The 23,543-nt window shown below is 37.9% G+C and overlaps 1 protein-coding gene across 2 annotated transcripts; it reads left to right on the top strand.

Moving 5' to 3' along the window:
- The first annotated feature begins 1,406 nt into the window (after positions 1-1,406).
- si:dkey-220o5.5 (actin filament-associated protein 1-like 1) lies at positions 1,407-21,925 on the top strand. 2 transcript variants are annotated; one of them, XM_039803712.1, is made up of 16 exons: positions 1,407-1,543; positions 8,833-8,970; positions 10,373-10,450; positions 10,689-10,744; positions 12,584-12,692; positions 12,801-13,033; positions 14,575-14,754; positions 16,218-16,304; positions 16,662-16,731; positions 18,379-18,602; positions 18,684-18,793; positions 19,373-19,490; positions 19,637-19,724; positions 20,129-20,295; positions 20,776-20,886; positions 21,608-21,925. In XM_039803712.1, the coding sequence occupies exons 1-16, from the start codon at positions 1,528-1,530 to the stop codon at positions 21,632-21,634; spliced, it is 1,812 nt and encodes a 603-aa protein (XP_039659646.1). In that variant the 5' UTR covers positions 1,407-1,527; the 3' UTR covers positions 21,635-21,925. The 2 variants fall into 2 exon arrangements, with proteins under 2 accessions (XP_039659646.1, XP_039659645.1); XM_039803711.1 differs by having other exon boundaries at positions 10,686-10,744.
- The last annotated feature ends 1,618 nt before the right edge of the window (positions 21,926-23,543 follow it).

The raw sequence follows: 23,543 nt of genomic DNA, 5'->3' as shown, positions 1-23,543 counted from the left end.
CTGACGCTTGTTGACGATTTAGAGAGGATTTACACTTTGTTCTGATTGGTTGTGTGTTGTTAGAAACAGGAAGTGGATTGCTGTGACTAACACCATGATGACACAAAGATTGTTCCATGTTTTTTTCTTTCTTTTTGTACATTTTAAAGTGTTTTTTTTTCTTCTTTTTCTATTGAATTATTTTAACACGCAGGGCGACTTTGTGGACGCATGTCACCGTCAACGTGTCGGATATTTTAAGTGCTGCACGCATGATGTTATGATGATGATGTCATATTCTTATTTAACTAAATGTAATTAAATAGATGTAACGACACTTACAGGTACAGGTTCCTGGATCAGAGGCACAACTCTGGATTTGAAACGATGACTTTTTGGACTCTAAAGTAAGACTGAAGTCAGACTGAGGTCAAAGGTCAGACTGAGATCAGACGTCGTTGACGGTGACTCACCTGTCCCAAGCCGCCCTGCTGCTGTACATACTGAACCACTGAATGGCAATATCAATATTGTTGTTGTTTTCATATCTGGATGCAGGTGATGTAACAGACGAATGGTGATGTGAATGATTAACATGAGTTACAATAAAGAACATTTCTATTTGCTTTGAGGAGACTGTGTTAACATTTCTGTACGCTGTATGTATCATATGATATATTACAAAAATCACCAGTTTTCATTGGAAGAATTTTGTCGCTAACGTCACATCAGCATGCTCACAATGACGATGCCAACGTGCTAATGTTTAGCAGGTATACTTTGTGCCATGTTCACCAGCTTTGTTTAGAGGGTTAGCATGCTGACATCAGCTAATTATCAGTAAACACAAGGTCGAGCTGAAGCTGACGGGAATGTTATAAGTTCTGCAGGTATTGGTTGACCCGATGATGGCGCTAGATGAAAAGTCAGAGGATCATCAAAGTTTTTACAAATCATCCTGAGGGGAACATGAATGATGAACCACATTTCATCACGATCCATCCAATCGTTGTTGAGATGTTTCAGTCTGGACCAAAGTGGAGGACAGACTGGTCATTCTAATTTTGGTGTATTGAGGGATGTTTGAAAGCAAGGTAAAGCAATAAAGATATTCTAAATGTAGTCACTTAAAAGTGATAAAGATTCAGTACTCCTGCCTGCTTCTCCAAACTAGGGGCGTGCCGACTGCCATCTACTGTAGGTAATACACTGACTATGAATTAGTAACTGAAACAAACACACTTCAAAACATCCAAACTATCCCTTTAAGACATATATACATATATACATTAAACTGGTTTGTTTCAGTGAGGTGTGTTTGACTCTCTTCAATCATAATGAGTGTGTGTGTGTCAGTCTGTCCTCTCTCTCCTCCCTCATGATGTCACAAAGAGGCAGGACTCAAGCTTCAGTGCTTCTTCACAGAGCGGAAAGAAAGAGAGTTCACTGAGGAGGAAATCTGTTCTCTGTTTCTGTTGCTTGGTGTTTTGGACTCTGGAGCAGAGAAATGACAGTGAAGATCAGCAGCAACTGAGACGACAGACAGACATGGACAAACAGAAAGGTACTGTGTTCCCTTTATTATACAAGCTACAGAAAAATATTACAGATATAACACCACAGAAATACAGTCACATGTTTTTACCTTTTGGACATTTCACCTGACCAATGGTAGCCTACATACGATTTCCATTTATTTTAAATGTTATTTCAGTTATTTCTTCTGGGACATTAAGGAGTATCTATCTATGCATCACATGAAATAAGTGTCAAATGTGTCTACATGTATGCTGTATGTGAATTTGACATTTATTCAATGAAATATTACACGTGAATAATTACATGTAAAAGATAAGATAAGCCTTTATTGATTAATAATTAGAAGTACATAAAATCAAAATCAAAATATAATAAAAATACGGGAGCAATCAAACTCAAACAACTAAAATTTTCCCTGAAATGTGTGATTAAAACACGCAAGTTCATAGGTTTGTACTAAAGGTACATATGAGGTACATAAAAGTTTGCACTGTTTAATGTTGTTTTATTTATAGTGTGTACAATTTACTTTCCCCCTATTTAGCATATATAATCAGTATAAACACGTAAGAAATGGTTTATAACACAGTATATTGTAGTTGGAAACCCATATAAGGATTTTTTTAAATGTACAGTAATCATCAACAAGTATAACTTCTCATATGAAGACATATTTTATATTTTTCTCTCTCTGTTTTTTACTAATTTGACATTTATTATCTGTGTATACAGCAGTTATGGGTGTTATCTAAAACAATAAAAACATTTTATCTGCAACAAAAACTACATTATTGTGTGTTACAAAGCATGTATTAAATGTTTATAGGTTTTACATAGTAAAGGGGGGGCCCTTGGCATAATGACTTTTAATTTGACAAAATATCAAAATCAGTCAAAACTATGGAGTCGTTATCACACTGATGGTATGTAAACTACAGCAGCACAACAATTGGAAACACCCGTCTGTCCTCCTTCATCATCATCATCATCATCATCATCACTTCCTCCTCCTGCTGCTCCCAGGGGACTGAGCTAATAGACTGTTTAGATTCAAACTGAGTGTGTATAAAGTCTCCAGACCCACAATTTAGCATTTTTCTCCCGTTAGAAACACTCTGACTGTTGTACTCACTTTGGGTTTTACTGTATGACTTCATGTGTTAACCGCTTACAATGAGGAAAATTCCAGTTTATTCAGCTTGGGTTAGATTTTGGTTGTTTTGACAGCCCTTTCTATCAGAACAGTCTGTTTTTATGCACATGTTTAATTTTGTGCGTAAAACAAACCTGACTGGAAATTTAAAGAAAAAGGTGTAAAAGTGTTTCCTTAGTGAATAGATGATGACGTACGTACACAAAAGCATGAAGAGCTGAAAACAGAAAATCTGGTGGAGCGAAAAGGAGACTGTAACCTGCCTCACATTATATTAATGTCATATTTCCATCATGTTTTCCTCATGGTTTTACATCGTTTGAGCTCTTTCAAGCACCTCTTCTTCTTCTGCAGTGGTTTAATGGCACCGACTGGAGAATTAGCTCCACCAGCTGTTTAGATAGGCCTACTAATATCAACTCAAGCTTTCATTCATGTTTTAATTTGACCATTTTCTGGAAATTTGGGTAAAGTTTGTGCTACATTTAAATTTCGACTTGACTATTGTGCTCATAGCTGAGCTCTGTGAACATCAGATGATCAGCTTTATAAAACAGTCTTCTTTAGTAACAGTTCAGCAGTCCTGAACAGAGTTTTTCTTCTTTTATCATAAACTGTAACACCACAAAATAACGCAGTTACAGTAGCTAATTATAGTAGTAGTGCTCGGTTAGTGCTGTAGGTAGTAAGTCAGTTGTTTTTGGTTTTCGAAACTCTTTTTATACTGTGTTTCTCTTAGAGCTCAGAAATGCAAATGTTTCTATTTTTACCAACCAGAGGATGAAAGAGAAAGCTGCTCCACACCCAACGACACACTAACATTTTCTAAACCTTTTAACTTCAGCCAGCTACAGGATTGGCTTTGACCAGAAAGACTCAAATCTCAGTTTGAAACTATGTGTTTTCAGTGGATTAGCCAAACGTGGACACATAAAACTCTGTAGAGTGTCTTTGAGTGTTGCAAACAGTGCTATATAAATAAAAAGCATTAGTATTTCTTATTATAAAACCCAAACTATCTGACTGGATTTATACTAAAGGACTATAGAGGGAAGAGAGGAAATGTGCTTTTAGTATCTTGAGTTATCTGAACCACTAAAAACTCTAATTGCAGGACCATGCTAAATATTTTTTTCACATTTGGAATGAAATACTTCTTGTAATTATTATTATTATTATTATTATTATTATTATTATTATATATTTTGTTTTTTTTGTTCATTAGTTTGTTTGTTTGCTTGTCAGTTTGTTAGTATGTTAAGTCAATTTGTCAGTCCATAAGTTAATTTGTTTGTTAGTTACAGTAATTAACTAGAAAATTGTCTTTGACCTCACCCCTGAGCAAGACAATTCAATAACTGAAGACAAAGATTATAGTAAGTAGAGAACACCAACAACCAACATAACTTTTAAAACATAAGAGATTACAGTAATGCCAAAATAATTCAGTGAAATAGATATAAAAAGGGCTGTGCATTCTGCTTGTATAGTTGTTTAAGTTTGTAGGAGTTGTTGTTGATATGATTGTAAATGTGTGTGTGTGTGTGTGTGTGTGTGTGTGTGTGTGTGTGTGTGTGTGTGTGTGTGTGTGTGTGTGTGTGTGTGTGTGTGTGTGTGTATGTGTGTGTTCTGCAGCATCAAAGCCAGAGACAGGAAGTGATGTTGATGGTCAGATAGGCAGCGTTCAGTAACACAAACTCTTTATTTCTCAGTCCAGCAGCAGTTTTTCTGTTGTGAAATCTTCCTCTTGTCTTGTCTTTCTGTTGTTGTTCTTGATATGTTGTTGATGTGTTTTTTTATGTGTTGTGGGTGTGTTGTTGATGATGTGTTGTGGGTGTGTGAGGTATGTGCAGCTCAGTGTTTAAAACAGCAGCAGGCTGATAAGCAGATCTTTTGGATCCTTAAAATCAGCAGAGACGAGTTAATCCGAAACATTTAACCTTCGTCTCCCACTCATTCAGAGAGTGACTGGACTCACTCTGTCCTTCTGAATGGAGCTCAAACACAATCCCCGTCTGTTTTCTCTGCATTTTCTACATTTTCAACTCCCTTTTGATGATAATTCAGACTGTTGTGAGATCAGTTCAGCCAATCTTCTCATAACCATTCACTTCAGTTTGGTTTTAACCAGCAACAGGAAACAACAGAAATCATGTTGAAACGATTATTTTTTGGGGCATTTATTTTTGACAGGACAGATGAAGAGATGAAAGGGGAGAGAAAGGGGGAATGACATGCAGCAAAGGGCTGCAGGTCAGAGTTGAACCCGGGCCCGCTGTGTCGAGGAGTAAACCTCTATATATGGGTGCCTGCTCTACCAACTGAGCTATCTGGGCGCCCTGTTGAAACCTTTTAACCAATATAATTGTTGATGTTCTCTGTGGGTTAACTGGGTCTGATCCTCTCAAACATATCATATGATATAGTCTCGCTTTGCCAGACCTTCCTCCACAGCACTGCGGAGGAAGGTCTAGCTAGTCCACATAGCATTCCCGGGATGGGAAAAAAACATGCTCTGGTTTATTGGCATTTCTTTAAACCAGTGGAACGTCGTGGATATAGACTACATATGATATGATGTAATAACACAAGTTTGGAATACATTTAAAATGTATAGTCTATTTAGGAAGTTATTATCGGTATTGAGGAGGTTCTAGCGGTGCTTTGGTGGTTCTAATCATGCTGTAGGAGGGTCTAGCTCTTTCAGGAGGCAGATCTATAGAAGGCTCTAGTGGTCTCTTAGGTGGTTCTGGGTCTGTGGTTCTAGTCACGCTGTAGGAGGGTCTAGGGTTCCTTAAGAGGGCGTTGAATATCTTTGAGAGGTTCTAGTGGTCAGTGAGGTTGTTCTAAAGGTTTTTGTTGGTTCTATTGTTTCTTTAGGAGGCTCTAGTATTGAGGAGGTTTTACTACTGGCCTTTTAAAGGGGAACTATAGCTTTTCACACTATTGTCATGGCTGAGCTGGCAAAAAAGAAGCAGAAAGCTAGGAAAGCATTGCTGGAGAAAGAGGAAACGGCAGACTGACCGAGCAAGGATTCAGACACAAGTAAAAATAGGATCTGCCAAATATCTATTCCAAAGCTGTAGGGGGAGCTCTACAGCTCTATAACCTGCTAGCAAAAGTGAGAAAACAGCAAAGAAATGGCCAAAACTGCATAGCGCCCCTTTAAGTTGTTGGCATTGTCCTTTAAGAGGTTCCATTGGTCATTGAGGAGGGTCAAGGAGTCCTTACTGGTGGCGGTATAACTCTTTTAGCTCAGTGAAGAGGTTCTTAAGGTCCTGTAAGTTGTTACTTGGTTTGTTTCAGGAGATTTTAGTGGTCACTGGGAAGGTTTTCTTAGTCCATTTGGTGGTTCTAGTCATTAGGAAAACTGTGAGGAAGATTCCTGTAGGTTCCTTCAGGTGGTTCTTTAGGAGGTTTAATTTGTCATTAAGAAGGTTGAAGAGATCGTTAAAAATGTATTAGTGATCACTGAAGAGTCTCTAGGGCTCCCATTAGTGGTTCTAATGGTCACCGAGGTGGTTGTACAGGTCCTGTAGGTGGTAGGTGTTTACAGAAACAGACACAACCCTGTTGTCTATCAAATCAATGAAAAATATCCCTACGGATGAAGAATTTGCTGCAAATGCTGCAATTATTTTCCACTGCAGACACATTCTTCTTGTTATTGTACAGGGACCTTCAGTTAAATGATGTAACACACACACACACACACACACACACACACACACACACACACACACACACACACACACACACACTGTCTCTCTCTTTATTCTGTGTCAAACATTAGCAGCAGCTTATCAGTGTGTATCCGTCACATCAGTTAACATGTGAAGGCCAGAGCATCTGAATATGTGTGATGGGAAATGTTACCTGAACAGGTGCAGTCAGTTCAGTGTTTCATTAACAGAATCAATAACCTGAACAACAGACAGCAGCTTCAGAGTTTCACCCTTCAACACCTTAATGTTAGTTTTGGAACAAATATCATAGGAATGTGAAGTCTTCTGTTACTGAAAAACATCTGATGAGGAATTACAAGTATATTATATAATATTATATATTGACGAGGACATTTTTATTTATTTATTTAATTTTTACACTCAAAAACACATAAAAATACCACTTATATTTCAGACATATACAAGACACACTTACACCTATAAATAGTCAATAAACAAAAGCTCATGCCTTATACAAGGACTTCTCTTAAAAACTCAAAAGAAACAGGATCATATTATAAATATAGATAGACATTTATTGATCCTTTCGGAAATTCATCTTGCACCATACAGCTCATCAGATAGACAGACAGACCACAGACAACAGACAACAACAGGACCATTAAACCCTCCCCCCCCCCGCACAACAACAATACATATAAATAGTAAAGTGCAGTTTCATTAGCACCAGTGGGCTATCAATAGTAAGGTGCCACATCATCAGTGACATTCTAATGTTATACCAAAGTGCGGTATTATCACACGGAAAGGATCAAGTTATTTTCCCTAACTTATTCAGTAGTGTAATGCTGGTAGGAATAAATGATTTGGACGGCACCCTATATATTCTGCCTGATGGCAGCACCTCACACGCCTGGATTAGGGGATGTAGCCCCTATTGTAAATGATGAGACATAGCTTAGCCATAGAGGTACAGTACAGGCCAAAAGTTTGGACACACGTTCTCATTCAATGTGTTTCTTTATTTTCATGACTATTTACATTGTAGATTCTCACTGAAGGCATCAAAACTATGAATGAACACATATGGAATTATGTACTTAACAAAAAAGTGTGAAATAACTGAAAACATGTCTTATATTTTAGATTCCTCAAAGTAGCCACTTCCTTTGCATTTTATAGCACGCAAACCCTTGGTGTTCTCTCAATGAGCTTCATGAGGTAGTCACCTGAAATGGTTTTCACTTCACAGGTGTGCTTTGTCAGGGTTAATTAGTGGAATTGTTTCCCTTATTAATAAAAAAGCAAAGGGTGGCTACTTTGAAGAATCTAAATATAAGACATGTTTTCAGTTATTTCACTCTTTTTTGTTAAGTACATAATTCCATATGTGTTCATTCATAGTTTTGATGCCTTCAGTGAGAATCTACAATGTAAATAGTCATGAAAATAAAAAGGAAACGCATTGAATGAGAAGGTGTGTCCAAACTTTTGGCCTGTACTGTATGAGTTGTATAAGAGGAAAATATTTGGCTTGTATTTTTATCTGTAGTGGATAATAGCGTCTTGCATCGCTGCCTTCAATGATTTCAGCTCTTTACTCTTCTGAAGCCAAAACACAAAGTAAGTATTCATTGAGTGAGAGAGAAACAACAGCTTCATTCATGACACAAACACAGACATGTTTTATCAACCTGCTGACGACAAACGGAGCCCCCATCAGTTTTTGTGTGTTTATGACTGGTGAAACTCGTGAAATGAGGACAGAAACATTTATCTAATAAATTTACTTTTTTTTAACTTTGATTATAATACCTATTTCTAACTCAGCTCAATTAAACATTACGTTTTCAAACAAACCTTGGTCAAACTTTACTTTAAATATCGCAGCAAATCTTCACATTTGAGAAGCTGGAAACAATGAAATCTTTTTTCATGAAAAAATGACTTCAACCATTAAAACAGTTTCCAATTCATTTTCTGTCAAATGATTAATCAACTAATCGTTTCAGCTGTACATTCATTTGTTTTGATTCCAAAAACTTAATTAATTTAATTTGTAAAGTAACTAGTAACTAACGCTGTAAGTGTAGTGAAGTAAAAAGTAATTTTTTCTCTTAGAAGTAGGAAGTGGCATGAGAACAAATTACTCAAGTAAAGTACAAGTAGGGCCTACTTTCCATTGTACTTAAGTACAGTGAGTAAATGTCCTTAGTTACATTCCACTTTAACAAGTGCAAAGAGAATGCTAGAGAGACAGATACTGAGTAATCAAACATGACTCATCGCTCTGCTTCTCTGTCAACAATTAAAATGACTTAGAGATAAAGTCTGTCAAACTGTTTGGTGGTGATTTTCTCTGTTATTTCCCTTTAGAGTTTCCCCCCTTAATGAGGCCAAATAGGCAGACAGCTGAGGAGTCTGTGGGTCCAGCTCTTCACCTGACTCTCTTCCTGTCTGTCCCTCTGTCTTTAGTGCTGTCCAAGCTGATCTGGGATCTGCAGTCCTTCCTGTCTGTTCTGGACTCTGAACAGAACCTGAGTTACATCGCTCAGTCTCAGAAGAAATCCATCTCAGAGCTGCTGTCCAAACTGCAAACAAACGACACTCCTGGTAATAATAATACTACTACTCATAATACTACTATTGCTAATACTACTGTTGCTACCACTACTACCACCAAAGCTAGAGTAATTCTGCTTGTTTCTGTAGAAAATCTGTGTGCTCGCTGCAGAATATTTGCAGTTGAAACATTTGAAAAACAAGAAGGGCACTCAGAGAGCGCAGACCTCCGCCAATGCCAAACCCTAAATGTTACGGAAAATTAGTTTCTTTATTCGCCCTGTGATGCAAATCCATACCAAAATGTAATGGGTTCTTCCTTGGCCAATGCTACACCCTTCAACCAAGGTAAATTGAAAATCGGGCCACTAGTTTTTCCATCATCCTGCTGACAGATAAACTAACTAACCAACAAACCAAACTGAAAACATTATTGGTGAAGGTAAACATTCAAATACTGAAATGAGTGGAAGTTGAAGTGGTAGTTAAATACAATTAGCCTACTGCAGTTGAATTGTAGTTTAAAGAGTAAAAGATAAAAACACTACTGTTACTGATAATACTATTTCTACTATTCCTACTACCAATGCTAATACTACTACTAAGTGGAAAAAGGCAAAATTATCAGAAAAACCTTTGTGTGCTTGCTGCTTAATACATGTAATTGAAACTTGAAATAGATGAAATACTGAAAGATGTTGAAGTGGCAGTTAAAATATAATTACTGAAAGATGCACTTAAGTAAGTAAGCACTGAATGACGTTTAAGTGTTAATTTAAGTGTCAGCGCTGAGTGAAGTTGAAACCTTTAAAGTGAAAGTGGTTGCACTATAAGCAGTTATAATGACAGTTGGAGAGTAAAGCGCTGTCCACATCAAGAATGATATAACCATACCTATAACTACAACAATGTGAACATCCACACTGCTGAACGATAATGTACTGTAAACAGTGGCGTCAAGCACGCACTCTAATAGCCCACATAATAACCCAATACAGCAGACATAGCAACATAAGATTACAGTAATGTCTCTAGTAATATCCTGCATATTCGTGAATTCAGGTAAATTTTATGAACAAAAAATAGAAGGTTATAGTCTACCAACACAACTGCCTTTTCCAGGCAACTGCGGCACACACTCTGACACTGAACAGCCCTTCAGAGATGAAAGCAGTTGAAGTGTCAGTTAACCACTAAAGGAGGAAAATTGTCACTTTGTATGTGATAAATGTTGCTGAAATTTCAGAAAAGGGCTGGAGACAGTTGAAGTGTGTGCATTGTAAGCAGTTGAAGTGTCAGTTGACTGTAAGATGTGAAAGTAGTTAAAATGCTGTAGCCACTTCTACCACTAAAACCAGTTAGATGACTCTGTGAACTAACTATGATTAATCCAGTAATTACTGCTACTGCTGAGGTTTACTGCCACAGATGAATATGTCTGTTGTGTTTCTAGTGGAAGATGCTGAGTACATGATCATGAGCTGTCCATCATCGTCTCCTAGCAACGAGCTGGCAGTCACACCTGGGACAGGTAACACTGAGCTTAAATCACAAGACATGTGCACTCAGAATTTCGTATTTTCTGATCCTTCAACTTGAATTGAAATGAGACACATTTCAGATAACTTTGGTCAATATTCTACAGAATATACAAATTCATGTTAAACTTAAAAACAATGTTATAATGTTTGTAAAGATGGAAAATGAAACATGTTACATGTTGTTTGTGATATAAAGTTTGAAACCAGATTTGTTTGCTTGTCCAGAAGGTGTCCAGTCTGAGCTGGTCTTAAATCAGGACTCATCTGTGTGGCTGACAAAAGGGGTGAGTCACCACACACATCTCTCACATTTCTCACCCAATGCATGCTGGGAGAGACTCCAGCCTGCATCTCTTAACAAAATCAGAGGTAGAAGGAGTACGCCGATATTTTACTTCAGTAAAAGTAGTAATGTATATTATTGTATTATTATTATTATTATTATTATTATTATTATTATTATTATTAATATTATTATTATTATTATTATTATTATTATTATTGTGTTCATCACTTTAATGTTGCAGCTGGTAAAGCTGGAGCTAATTTTAATTACTTGATACACTGCCGGGTAGTTTAATCTCTAATACATCATCATTTATTAGTTGATTATATTTTGTTTTAATAATTTCAATCTGTAAAGTAACTATATATATCAAATAAATGTAGAGAAGTAAAAAGTACAGTATTTTCCTTGGAATTTATACACAAAACATATAATGAGTGTATTAAAAAACATTATGTTTTGTTATAAATTAAACTCTCCAACAGTTTATACAAGTACAGCTAAAACCGTTTAATCTCATAATCCATTAATCCATTAATCAATGAGTCAAACTATTTTGATGGTTAAAGTCATTTTTCTTGACATTTCTGCAGTTCAGCTTCGGATTCTCTTGACAGTGTTGTTTTTTTTACTCTCCTGCACTGTTTGACCTCATGATGGTTCATGATGGTTCCCCCTGTGGTTAAAGAAAAACTGACATTTTTTTTTAGATAACAGGAGAAGAAAAAGGAGGAGGGTTTGTGATGTGGGTCAGTAATGACAGACTAAAACCTCCTTAGGTTAGGGAGGAGACGGCGGTGTGTGTGTGATTGTGTGTGTGTGTGTGTGTGTGTGTGTGTGTGTGTGTGTGTGTGTGTGCGTGTGTGTGTGTCTGTGTGTCTGTGTGTGTGTGTGTTGGAGGGAGTGACAGGATGTTCAGTGTTTACATATGAGGCCATCTCCCCTCTATCTGTCCTCCTATTGGCTGAGAGCTCTGCAGAGGGAGGAAGTGGTCATTGATGGCGGGCGATTAGCATCTGGTCTACGTGATGGACACACACACACACACACACACACACACGCGTGTGCGCGCACACACACACACACACACTCACACTAACTCTGTCTCCTGGGAAATTTTGTTTCATATGCAACTAATTTGCAAACGTATTTAGCTCCAGTTCAGTTCAGTTCAGTTCAGTTCAGTGTGACTTTTTAGCAGAGAGGACAGTGAGAGTATACAGATGTACAAAGGGTTAATGTCTCTAATACTTGTCAGTGTTGACCTGTTCAATATTTAACCATAAGCACGTTTGGTTGGTACTTTGTTTAGAGGTTTAGTTGTCTAACTGAGGTTTGACCCATTCAGTGATTCAAAGGTTTATTTGTCCCATACACAAATAATAGAGAGGCAAAGTCCCTCCCCCCCATGGGACCTTTTTGTGGAAACAATATGTACAGTAGTCAACAGCAAGGGACAAATAATTTTATGACGTTTGAATTGTGCCATTAATTACACATATGTTTGTCTATTTAAAAGATGATTTTGCAAGTTGAGAAAGTCACAGTTTGTTGTGTGTTGTACCATTTGGTTTTGTGTGATAACATGTTTCCCTAACCCACAACCAGCAACCAGTAACCAGTAACAATATCGAACTTCAATCTTCAGTCAATCTGAATAGTGACTATTCCTTTAACACAGGAGTCACATGGATATTCAAACCCTGCTGGAAATGTTTCCACTTCTTTGTTTTTGTTAAATATCTCTAAATACTACAGTACCAGTAACTTTCAATCTTAATTAAGCTGATAACATCTACAAATATCAGCCTTTAACTCCCCCCCTCCATCCATCCAGGGCCCTGAGGTGCCACCCCTACCTCCAGGAGGTCTTGGAGGGGATGAGGATGATGAAGATACCTACGAGGAGGCGGAACCTTACCTACCAGACACAACCACTAACACTGGTATCTACACGCACGCACGCACACGTGCATGCACGCACGCACGCACGCACACACACACGCAGAAACATGATGAAAGTTTTAATAAAAACGTCTTTGTCCCTCCCTCAGAGAAGGCGGAGTCAGACAGCAGTCACTACGAGTCGTACGGGGAGGAAGATGATGATGATGATGATGATGATGAGAAGCCTGTGAAGGACAGAGCTCACTACATCCAATGGAGCGCCTCCCAGCCCTGCCTAAGACCCATCCCCGAGTCCCGCCTCTGTGGTTACCTGTGGAAGAGGAAGTGGCTCGGACAGTGGACCAAACAGCTGTTCATCATCAGGAGCGATGTGATGCTGGTAGGACCAACAACTAAGTAGAGATATATATATATATATATATATATATATATATATATATATATATATATATATATATATATACACTCACCTTAAAGATTATTAGGAACACCTGTAAAATTTCTTGTTAATGCAATTATCTAATCAACCATTCACATGGCAGCTGCTTCAGTGCATTTAGGCGTGTGGTCCAGGTCTAAACAATCTCCTGAACTCCAAACTGAATGTCAGAATGGGAAAGAAAGGTGATCTAAGCAACTTTGAGCGTGGCATGGTTTTTGGTGCCAGACGGGCTGGTTTGAGTATTTCCCAATCTGCTCAGTTACTGGGATTTTCACGCACAATCATTTCTAGGGTTTACAAAGAATGGTCTGAAAAAGGAAAAACATCCAGTATGCTGCAGTCCTGAGGGAGAAAATGCCTTGTTGATGCTAGAGGTCAGAGGAGAATGGGCCGACTGATTCCAGCTGATAGAAGATCAACTTTGACTCAAATAACCACTCGTTACAACCGAGGTATGCTGCACAGCATTTGTGAAGCCACAACACGCACAACCTTGAGGCGGATGGGCAACACCAGCAGAAGACCCCACCGGGTACCACTCATCTCCACTAAAAATAGGAAAAAGGGGCTACAATTTGCACGAGCTCACCAAAATTGGACAGTTGAAGACTGGAAAAATGTTGCCTGGTCTGATGAGTCTCGATTTCTGTTGAAACATTCAGATGGTAGAGTCAGAATTTGGCATAAACAGAATGAGAACATGGATCCGTCATGCCTTGTTACCACTGGGCAGGCTGGTGGTGGTGGTTATATGGTGTAGGGGATGTGTTCTTGGCACACTTTAGGCCCCTTGGTACCAATTGGGCATCGTTTAAATGCCCTTTATGACCACCATGTACCCATCCTCTGATGGCTACTTCCAGCAGGATAACGCACCATGTCACAAAGCTTGAATCATTTCAAATTGGTTTCTTGAACATGACAATGACTTCACTGTACTAAAATGGCCCCCACAGTCACCAGATTTCAACCCAATAGAACATCTTTGGGATGTGGTGGAACGGGAGCTTCGTGCCCTGGATGTGCATCCCCCAAATCTCCATCAACTGTAAGATTCTATCCTCTCAATATGGGCCAACATTTCTAAACAATGCTTCCAGCACCTTGCTGAATCAATGTCACCAAGAATTAAGGCAGTTCTGAAGGTGAAAGGGGGTCAATCACGGTATTAGTATGGTGTTCCTAATAATCCTTTAGGTGAGTGTATATATACATATATAGTATAACATATATACTCAAGTACATAGGTACAAATCTGAGGTATTTGTACTTTTCTTTTGCTGCCACTTTACACTTCTACTTCATTTTATTTATCTGACAGCTTTAGCTACTTTTAGCTAAATTAAGATTTTTGCAAACAAAACATAAAAAGAGTTAATAAAATATGATGTTCCCCAACAGTTACAGTTACAAGTACAGCTGTGTATGTGTGTGTGTGTGTGTGTGTGTGTGTGTGTGTGTGTGTGTGTGTGTATTAGTGTTATAAGTGTGCTCAGGACCTGCTGCCTCAGCTGGAGTTGAACCTGCGCGGCTGTCAGCTCGTCTACAAGTCAAAGAACAATAGGAAGATCCAGCACCAGCTCAAACTGGTGTTACTGGGCTCAGAGACACTGGTGCTGGGCTACAGCAGCTTCCAGCAGGCCGACGAATGGAGGAGGGTAAGAGACACACAAAGCACACACTGCACTCATTACTAACGCTCAATATGTTGTAGGCATATTCACCAGTGGTGGGATGTGACTGTATATATCAGATTATGTGCTTAAGTTGAAGTATTTATTTGTATGCTACTTTGTACTTCTACTTCAGTACATCTCAGAGGGAAGTCATTTTTGTGGGGGTCCTGGGCCTTGTTGATGAGGCCAGCTGCACTCGGTAAGAAGCTGTTCTTGTGGCGTGCCGCGTGAGGTTTTGGTTCTGATGGATCGCAGCCTCCTGCCTGAGGGAAGAGGTTCAAAGAGTTTGTGTGCAGGGTGGGAGGGGTCTGCCACAATCTTTCCTTTAGGGTGCCAGTATATAAATACTCTGAAAGGGTCTGTTTCGGCTTTAATGGAAACCTTTACTTTTGATAGTTTTCAGAAAATTTTGCATCTTGTACTTGACTTGATTATTTTCATTTAATGCTCTTTTATACTACTACTCCACTACATCTCAGAGATAAATTTAGTGCTTTTTAATCCACTACATTTACATATGTAATAGCTGTAGTTATTTGTCTGATTAAGATTTTACATAGAATACACATAGTAGGCTTATACAATATAATACATTGTTAAAGATTAAACGTTTTTGTGTTATATTATTGTTGTATTACATTATTTTGGGGACTTCTGATATAAAATCAGCATGTAGTTGTGTCTCCTCATCAGGTTTCAGATGTCTCTGAGTTGTTAACATTTCTCCTCTAAACTTGTCACATAGTTTCATTGTATTAACTGTTCAAAATGAAGTTTCAAACATATTATTGTATCCTAACTTAGTTTCTTGTTCTACTTCTCTTCCATTAATCATCTGACAACCCCTTAAATTTATCAAGTGACCCTTTTCAGAGGCCTGACCCCTAGGTTGAAAACCACTGAACTAAACTAGCTAACTGTAGCTCTGTGCTTTTACCTCAGTTAAGATGTGAGAACTTCTTCCACCATTAAAGGTGCAGTAGGTAACACTTATAAAACTAACCTTCTGTCATATTTGCTGAAACTGAACTTATGTTCGAGTAGAACTACATGAAGCAAGTCATTAAAAAATAAATCTGGCTCCTTTGGCACCACCTATAGCCTGTAGTGCCATTTGCAAAAATCCACCGCTCCCTGTTCAGATGCACCAATCAGGGCCGGGGGGGGGATCTAACTGCGTGTCAATCACTGCTCATGCACACGCATTCATTCTCCCTTGTGGGGGGAGGAGCTTAGGAGACTTTAGCGGAAAGGGGGGAGGGACTGAGAAGTTGTTGATGTTAAAATTTTTGGGCCAAGTCCTGGATCCTCGCAATCCTACCTACGGCACCTTTAATTGTTATTTTTTTCAGATAACATTAGTGGTCATACATTAACATACACACATATAAATACTGTATGTATTTATAGTACTGTATATCAGCTATACATGTTTGTGTGTGCAGGTGATAGAGGAGGTGAGTGCTGGGGGTGAAGTGGAGACTCAGAGCTCGTTGTCTCTGATCAGATCAGACCGGCCGCTGTCCTGCAGGGTGAGGCCATGTTGATAATGTATTCCCTAACTTTAACCAAAACCCTTCAGACAGTAACAAATCAACACACATTAAGTCTTCTTCCACTCTTCTGCAGAGCAAACAAGGTTGTAAAATATAACTTTGTTCAATATTTTGATGTGTTGACCTTTGTCTCAAAAGCCTGGAGAAACAGGCAATATGAATTATTTAGTAAGTATTTATTCTGTATAGTGGGTGATTTATGAATGTTGTTGTACACAACGAAGATTGGACCGTGAAAAGATGCTTTAGCTGTTTCTCTATTTCTGACAACAATAATAAATTGCCTTCATTCAAATAAAAAGTGAAGTTTGCATCCATGTTGTGTCTCTTCAGTCCAGTACAGTCCAGTTTGACACTGAGGAAGAGAAACCTTCAGCTGGCTGCAGCCTCAACAAAGACAAAGGTACTGAAATCATTACTTTTTCTTCTTCTTCTTCTTCTTCTTCTTCTTCTTCTTCTTCTTCTTCTTCTTCTTCTTCTTCTTCTTCTTCTTCTTATTATTATTATTATTATTATTATTATATATGTAAGCTGGAGAAAAGACTGTTCAATCTGAAGTGTTTAAAAAAATAATTTGATTACAGTCAGTAAACTGAAATGTCAGTTAAGTATTATCAACAAAATCCTGTCAGTGTTTTGTTATTACCAATAGTATGGAGCAGTGTTTCAAAACTCTAAGTACAAGACTCCCAACTGATCATACTTGTAAATCATTAAATCTTGCATTCAAAGCAACTGATTCTCTTTTCATTTGGCTTGTAAGCATCTTTCACTACAAGACCAATGTTTCAACCATTAAGTTTCTGGTGAAATACAATGAGTACATTTGTTAAGTCACCTAAACATATCATAGTACAATTATTCCAGTTAAGTTATTGTAACAATCACCAAACGATGTAGGATACATGTTTCAAAATTACCCTTTGAAGTGCTAACGATGATCTGTTTGCAACAAACTTTTACTGTATTGCAACATTATGTAAGGTTTTGTCTAATCAAATACTGTAAATAAAACACTGTAACAGAACTGGAAGAAAATTGTTTACTATAAATACTGCAAAAGTTTTCTGTAGCACACACTACACAAATCTGCATCAATTCGGTCTTCTGGATTTGGCCATAAGTTCTCGTCCACATCACAATGTATGTTTTCATAGTTCATGCACCTTGGGAAAAATCTTCTTGAATGTTGAATCCAAGCCTGACATTGGTCAGCAGTGATGGCATCATCCACACTGTTGTATTGCACACACTGTAATCATTGCAGTGGTTCTTTGTGGCCCTGATGGTTTGAGCACTACTGTAAGTTACCAACACTAAGGTTGTGGGTTCAAATCCCACTGAGGTCACATAAAATCAGACTATAATAGGCAAAATTTAAAACCATACATATAGTATATTTAGCAAATGTTTCGTTGACTATCAGTTATGAACAATGAGCATAGTGTTAGTAAAAAGTATTTTAACAATAGAGAAGAAAATCCTATGCAAAGTTATGCATTTACTTTGTATGACCATTGTGTATTTTAAAGTAAAACTGGTAGTTCTAGATTTTTTTTGTACACAATCAATGTCAGATGTACTTAGAGTTGTGAAAAGAGGTATTTTTTTATGATTTGTTGGTTTATTTGTATTTAAGGTAGTGAAATATTACCACATACTTGTGAGAATATTATCATAGCATAAAAAAAACTGTATTAATGATGTATGTGAGCTGTACTTCAATTCCGTAGTTGGTCGAAGTGGTGTTCATTTTATTGATTTAATTTTATCTGCTTCAGACACTGTTCATAAACTGGGTAGTTTAGATAGTTTTTAATCCCAAAAACTGCTGATTCATGTCATTCATGTCATGATGCCACACAAATCTGTCAACTTAGTGGAGTGGGTTAAATGGTCTGGAACCAGGCAACCACTGGTCGACAACAATGAAAAGAAAAAACAGCTCCTATTGAAAAAAAGGCTAAAACAGTGTTAAGCTCCTTTAAGTCACTAAATGATATCACGTTAGAGTGACCCCGCTCTGACCTCAGGTGTGTTTGACTGACAGGTTTCCTGAGCGTGTTGATGAACTGTCAGTGGCAGAGTTTACTGTGTCAGGTGGAGGCAGGTCTACTCAAGATGTTTGGAGAGGAGGAGAAGGAGGAGGAGGTAGAGAGGTCGCCTCAGTACACCGTCCAGCTCAGAGGGTGCGAGGTCAGAGGCGGGCCTGACACCGACCACTCCTACAGGATCACACTGAGCATGCTCGGTGACCAGGTGGCTGTGCTGGAGGTGAGCTGACCAGGCATTCATTTGGTTAGGGGTTGGAGTTGCCTGTTTATATTTTCATGTGTCAATACTTCCTTCCTTCAGGTGAGTAGTTCAGATGAAAAGGAGCGATGGCTAAAGCTGCTGCAGGACGGAGCTGCCAATCACAGTCGCCAAGACAACAACGCACAGATCAACACAGGTGGAGCTCTCAGGTAAAAGATTCTGTTAATACAGTTACAGAGCATGTTTTCTGGGTGTTCACATACATACAAACATTTTGAAGATGTCACTATTTTCACTATTTTTACAAACCAAACAATCAATTAATGGAGAAAATAATCAGCAGATTAATTCATAATGAAAATAATCATTAGTTAATAGTTCAAAATGGGCTCCACCTCAACCAACTACAACAGTAAAATCCTGCTTTTACATTAATGCATGAATGAACAGTCACAGGGGACATTTCTATACTTTTAATAATTTAACTACGATTTTATGATTATACTTACATACTTTTACTGAAGGAACATTTTCAATGCAGGACTTTTACTGTAACAGAGTATTTTTACTCTGTGGTATTAGTTACTTTTACTTATGTGAGATTATTAGTTTAATACAATCTGCAAAAAGTAAAAAAACTATCATTAATGTAAATCTAAAAGAGAAATTGTCCAAGAAAAGAACCTTGATGCACCCGACGTGGTATTATACTTGTTTTCTTCTTCTTCTTCTTCTTCTTCTTCTTCTTCTTCTTCTCTTGTAGTAATTTAATTTTTTTCCCTCCTCAGTGGGCTGCAGACTCGAAAGTTTCCCACCTCCAACACCTACATGGACGACCCCTTCCACCTTAGTGGAGCAGGCCAAGACCAGCCCATCTACTCCAACACCTCCATACTGGAGCTCATGGTACGCTCTGTATAGCAAAGGATTTAGGCTCCATTTAAAATCACTCCTTTGTTCATACAAACAAGGAAACTGTCATAAAACGTGTTTCTTTGTACAAGATTGAATTGAACAGATAATAACAATGATCAGTGTTTGTGGCGTTTTAGCTCCACAGCTCTCAGGATTCAGTTCACTGCAGCTCGGTGTCGTCCAGAGACTCAGTGGCCTACAGCAACACCGTCTTCACCAGCCACAGTGAGTCTCAGCTTATAAATAAGCATAAAGACTCAATCTCAGTTTCATAGTTTGTAGTTGATTTTCTCACTGAAATCCTCTGACTGTTCAGCCACCACAGTACAGATGAGAGAAGATCTGAGCTGATAAAAATGTTGATTCACTGATCTAAGTTGTGGCCTTCAGTTATTAAAGGAGATTTGCAGATGTTTCTCTCCCTCTCAGGCTACATACAGGCTAGTATAGCTGCATCTGCATGCTGATATTTGCGCAGTCACAGAAGGCTTATATCATGTGGAAGCGCCGAGTTTTGTTGTCATTACTTAGAATTCCTCATGGGAGCGGCAGAAACTACACACTATAGCTTTAAGTAATTTTTAAAATGCCAGAAATACCTTTAGTGAAGATCTTTGTCTGTTTTTCAGACAGGAAGTCGGTGGAAGTGGAACGAGGCGTTCAGAAGCTGGAGTTAACGGGGAAGAGGACGGTGCAGCTGAGAGCGGGGTCAGAGATTAACCTGGCGTCTGTCGGAAAGCAAAACAAACGCACCTCTTTTAGACAGTCGCTGGCCATCTGCGGTGAGCGTGCTCAGGTGAGGAAAAACAAGGACAGGAATTTTACAAACATCTCAATTTACAGTGCATTACAATAAGATGGATGCATAAACATTTCTATATCTGCATGAAGAAATAGATTTAAAAGAAAGGAAAACTACACATAAATGTACAGACACAGGCAAAGGCAGAAAAAGGTTAATTATAACATTAATAATGATACATCTACTTAAATGTATATACAAGTAAAATGACTTCTTGGAGATGTATATAACATATTACTAATAATAAAGCTAACCCACTGTATACTAAAAGAAAATGTTAAATAAATAAATTAAATTAAAGTACATAGATAAATATACACATATACATATATATTTGCATGAACTTCATCTTGCTGTGGATTCAGAGCATATATGTATTATAATTAGCCACACTATGGTTTTGACATCCTCTGTTCTCTGGTCCCTGCTGGTCTCTGCTGGTCTCCGCTGGTCCCTGCTGGTCTACTGGTGCAGGCGGGTTTCCTGAACCCTCTGCTGCGACGGACGGCCTCAGCTAAAAACTCTCTCAGACGAGCTCCTTCAGCACTGTTCATTGAACATGGGAAGGTTTTCCAGAGGAGGAAGGTGAGTTTAACACACACACACACACACACAAACTTATGTTACCTGCACATGAATGCCTCCGTTTACAACTCTCTGGGTTAAAGGTTCACTCTGCTGCTTTTTAGCTTATAAACTACAAATGACATGTACTTTATATCACTTATTTCATTTCTAGCTAAATGAACCTGCAGATAGATCACAGTCAACATTCAGTCACCTTTATGTTTTAATACAGATTTAGTCAAAACAATCCAGAGTTTTTGTATTTCAAGGCAACTTTTAGTAGACACGGCTACAGTTCACCAATGGCGGAGAAAGTATTCACATCCTGTACTTAAGTAAAAGTATGAATACCACACTGTAAAAGAGTACTAACTAAAAGTAGTTACTTTCTACAAAATTGAGCATGCTAATGCTAACATGATCACATTAGCATGTTTAGCATTTAAAGTTTAGCTTATCACCATACTAACATTATTTTTATTTTATTTTTTTAAAGTAAGTAGGTTGTAAATCAGTATTTTCCTCTCTGGTTAAAAGTTTCACCTGTAACCACAGCCAGCAGTGATGTCACAGGGTCTTGGAGTACACCTGTGCATCACTGCAGCAAGGTGACAAGTTAAACCACTGGAGGTCAGCAAAGACTTTAACAGAAAACAGCAGCATATGAACACCATTCATAAAAGGTATTGAATCATCTGTCTCAGTTGTCCAGTTAACTCTGCTGTTACTGTTTTCACAGGAATGGGAAACCAAAGCTGCTGCTTGATACCAACCGTCTGTCATCATCATCATCATCATCATCATCATCATCATCATCATCATCATCATCATCATCATCATCATCATCATTATCATCATCATCTACAAACAGTCCTCTCAATTGGAGAACTTTCTGACATGCTTTACAATGAGTGAAGTTACTCATTACGGTCAGAGGTGGAGAAAGTATATTTTATTCCATAAAAGTAGTAATACCACAGTATAGAAATACTCTGTTACAAATGAAAGTCCTAATCTTACTTAAGTAAAAGTACAAAAGTATTAGCATCAAAGTATACTTACCATATAAGTACCAAAAGTAAAAGTACTCATTATGCAGAATAATATATATTATTGGATTACAACTATTGATGCATTAATGTGTTCATCACTTTAATGTTGCAGCGGGTAGTTAATACATCATCATTCATTAGTTGATTATATTTTGTTTTCACTGAATCTGTAAAGTAACTAAAGTTATCAGATACATGTAGGGGAGTAAAAAGTAAAAAGATCTCAGTCTGAGATGTAGTGGGTAAAAGTATAAAGTAGCAGAAAATGGAAACACTAAGTAAAGTACAAGTATCTCAAAATTTTACTCACAACACTGATTAAAGTCTACATCAAATGTTTTGGTATTATGTTGAATTAGTGCCGAGCAATTACCTAATTTCACCAAACAAGTCACCAAAATCAAGAGAACCTTGTGTGACTTTAAAATGACACAAAGTGTGTCATCTAAACGTCTGCAAGCAGCCCAAAAGTTAGGACTGTTCAGACTGCAGCGACTGTACATGTCAACAAACATGTCTGTATGTGCAACACCTGATTTAGTCTAAACAGAACAAATTGCGTGGCTGGTTTTAGACCTTTACAAAGGGATGTTGGTAGTTTTCATTTATTTTATTGTTAATTTTTGCAGGCCAGCGTACAATTGAAGGTAATTGCACCAGAGTTAGCTAGCAACTATTTACATCTGTAGCCCCTTGTTACACAAATAATAACCACAGAACAGCAAACATTAAACAGCACAATACATAAAAGTCGATCAGTGCGAGATAATGTATCGAATCAGTATGATAAATACTGGTTTTGGGGCTGGTTTTAAACACTGCAAAGCATCCTGAGTCTGTTTGTGAGTATGGAATATCATACTCAATTTCACTTCCCACTACTTTAACTGAGAAAACAGACTGACCAAAGGCCAAAGGCCAAAGGCCCTTTTGAACTGCAGTACCCAGTCACCCTGAGTAAAGTCTCTAGTCCTAATGGCACTGCTGCTGCCGGGATAGGCAAGGCATCTTTTAACAGAAGAGTGTGCAAGATTATGAATAACTTTAAAAATCAGGAATGCATCAGAGTAAAATAAGAAGTCAAAATTGGCGAACCCTATTTTTTCAGGATATTATATTGATGATGATCCTTTGGCTTTTAGGATTTGTTGAGAGAGTGAGTACACAGGCTTGAGTCTCACACTTGCCTTTGTTTCATAAGTAAACACATAAAAGCCCTCACACTGCACATATTTTATTAACATTTCATCTTAACACTAATCAGGGTTTATTTTAGTCCAATTAGAGACTTTGATTTTGATATCTACAGTATATATATAATCAATAAACAATTATTATTTTTTTATTAGATCCATCGCAATAATATAGGTGCTTATGAATCCAGTGTACTTCCAGTTGTTCTTGGAGCTCTGAATCAGCTGTAGCAAATGAGCTAAAAGCACTTCTTTCTTTAAAGCCACTCAGAGAGCCTGAGTCTGTACAGTGTGAAAACAGACATGTTGCGGACTTTCCGGTGTGTTTAATCCTGTGTGGTGAAGTCTGTAAATTGTAATAGAAATCCTCTTCTCTGTGTTCAGTTTGATGACTTATTGTTGTGAATTTCAGGTCGCACATTTGTTTAAG

This window comes from Perca fluviatilis, chromosome 6 (assembly GCF_010015445.1).
Source record: "Perca fluviatilis chromosome 6, GENO_Pfluv_1.0, whole genome shotgun sequence".
NCBI classification, from domain to species: Eukaryota; Metazoa; Chordata; class Actinopteri; order Perciformes; family Percidae; genus Perca; species Perca fluviatilis.
This window is presented reverse-complemented; position numbering and strand designations above follow the sequence as displayed.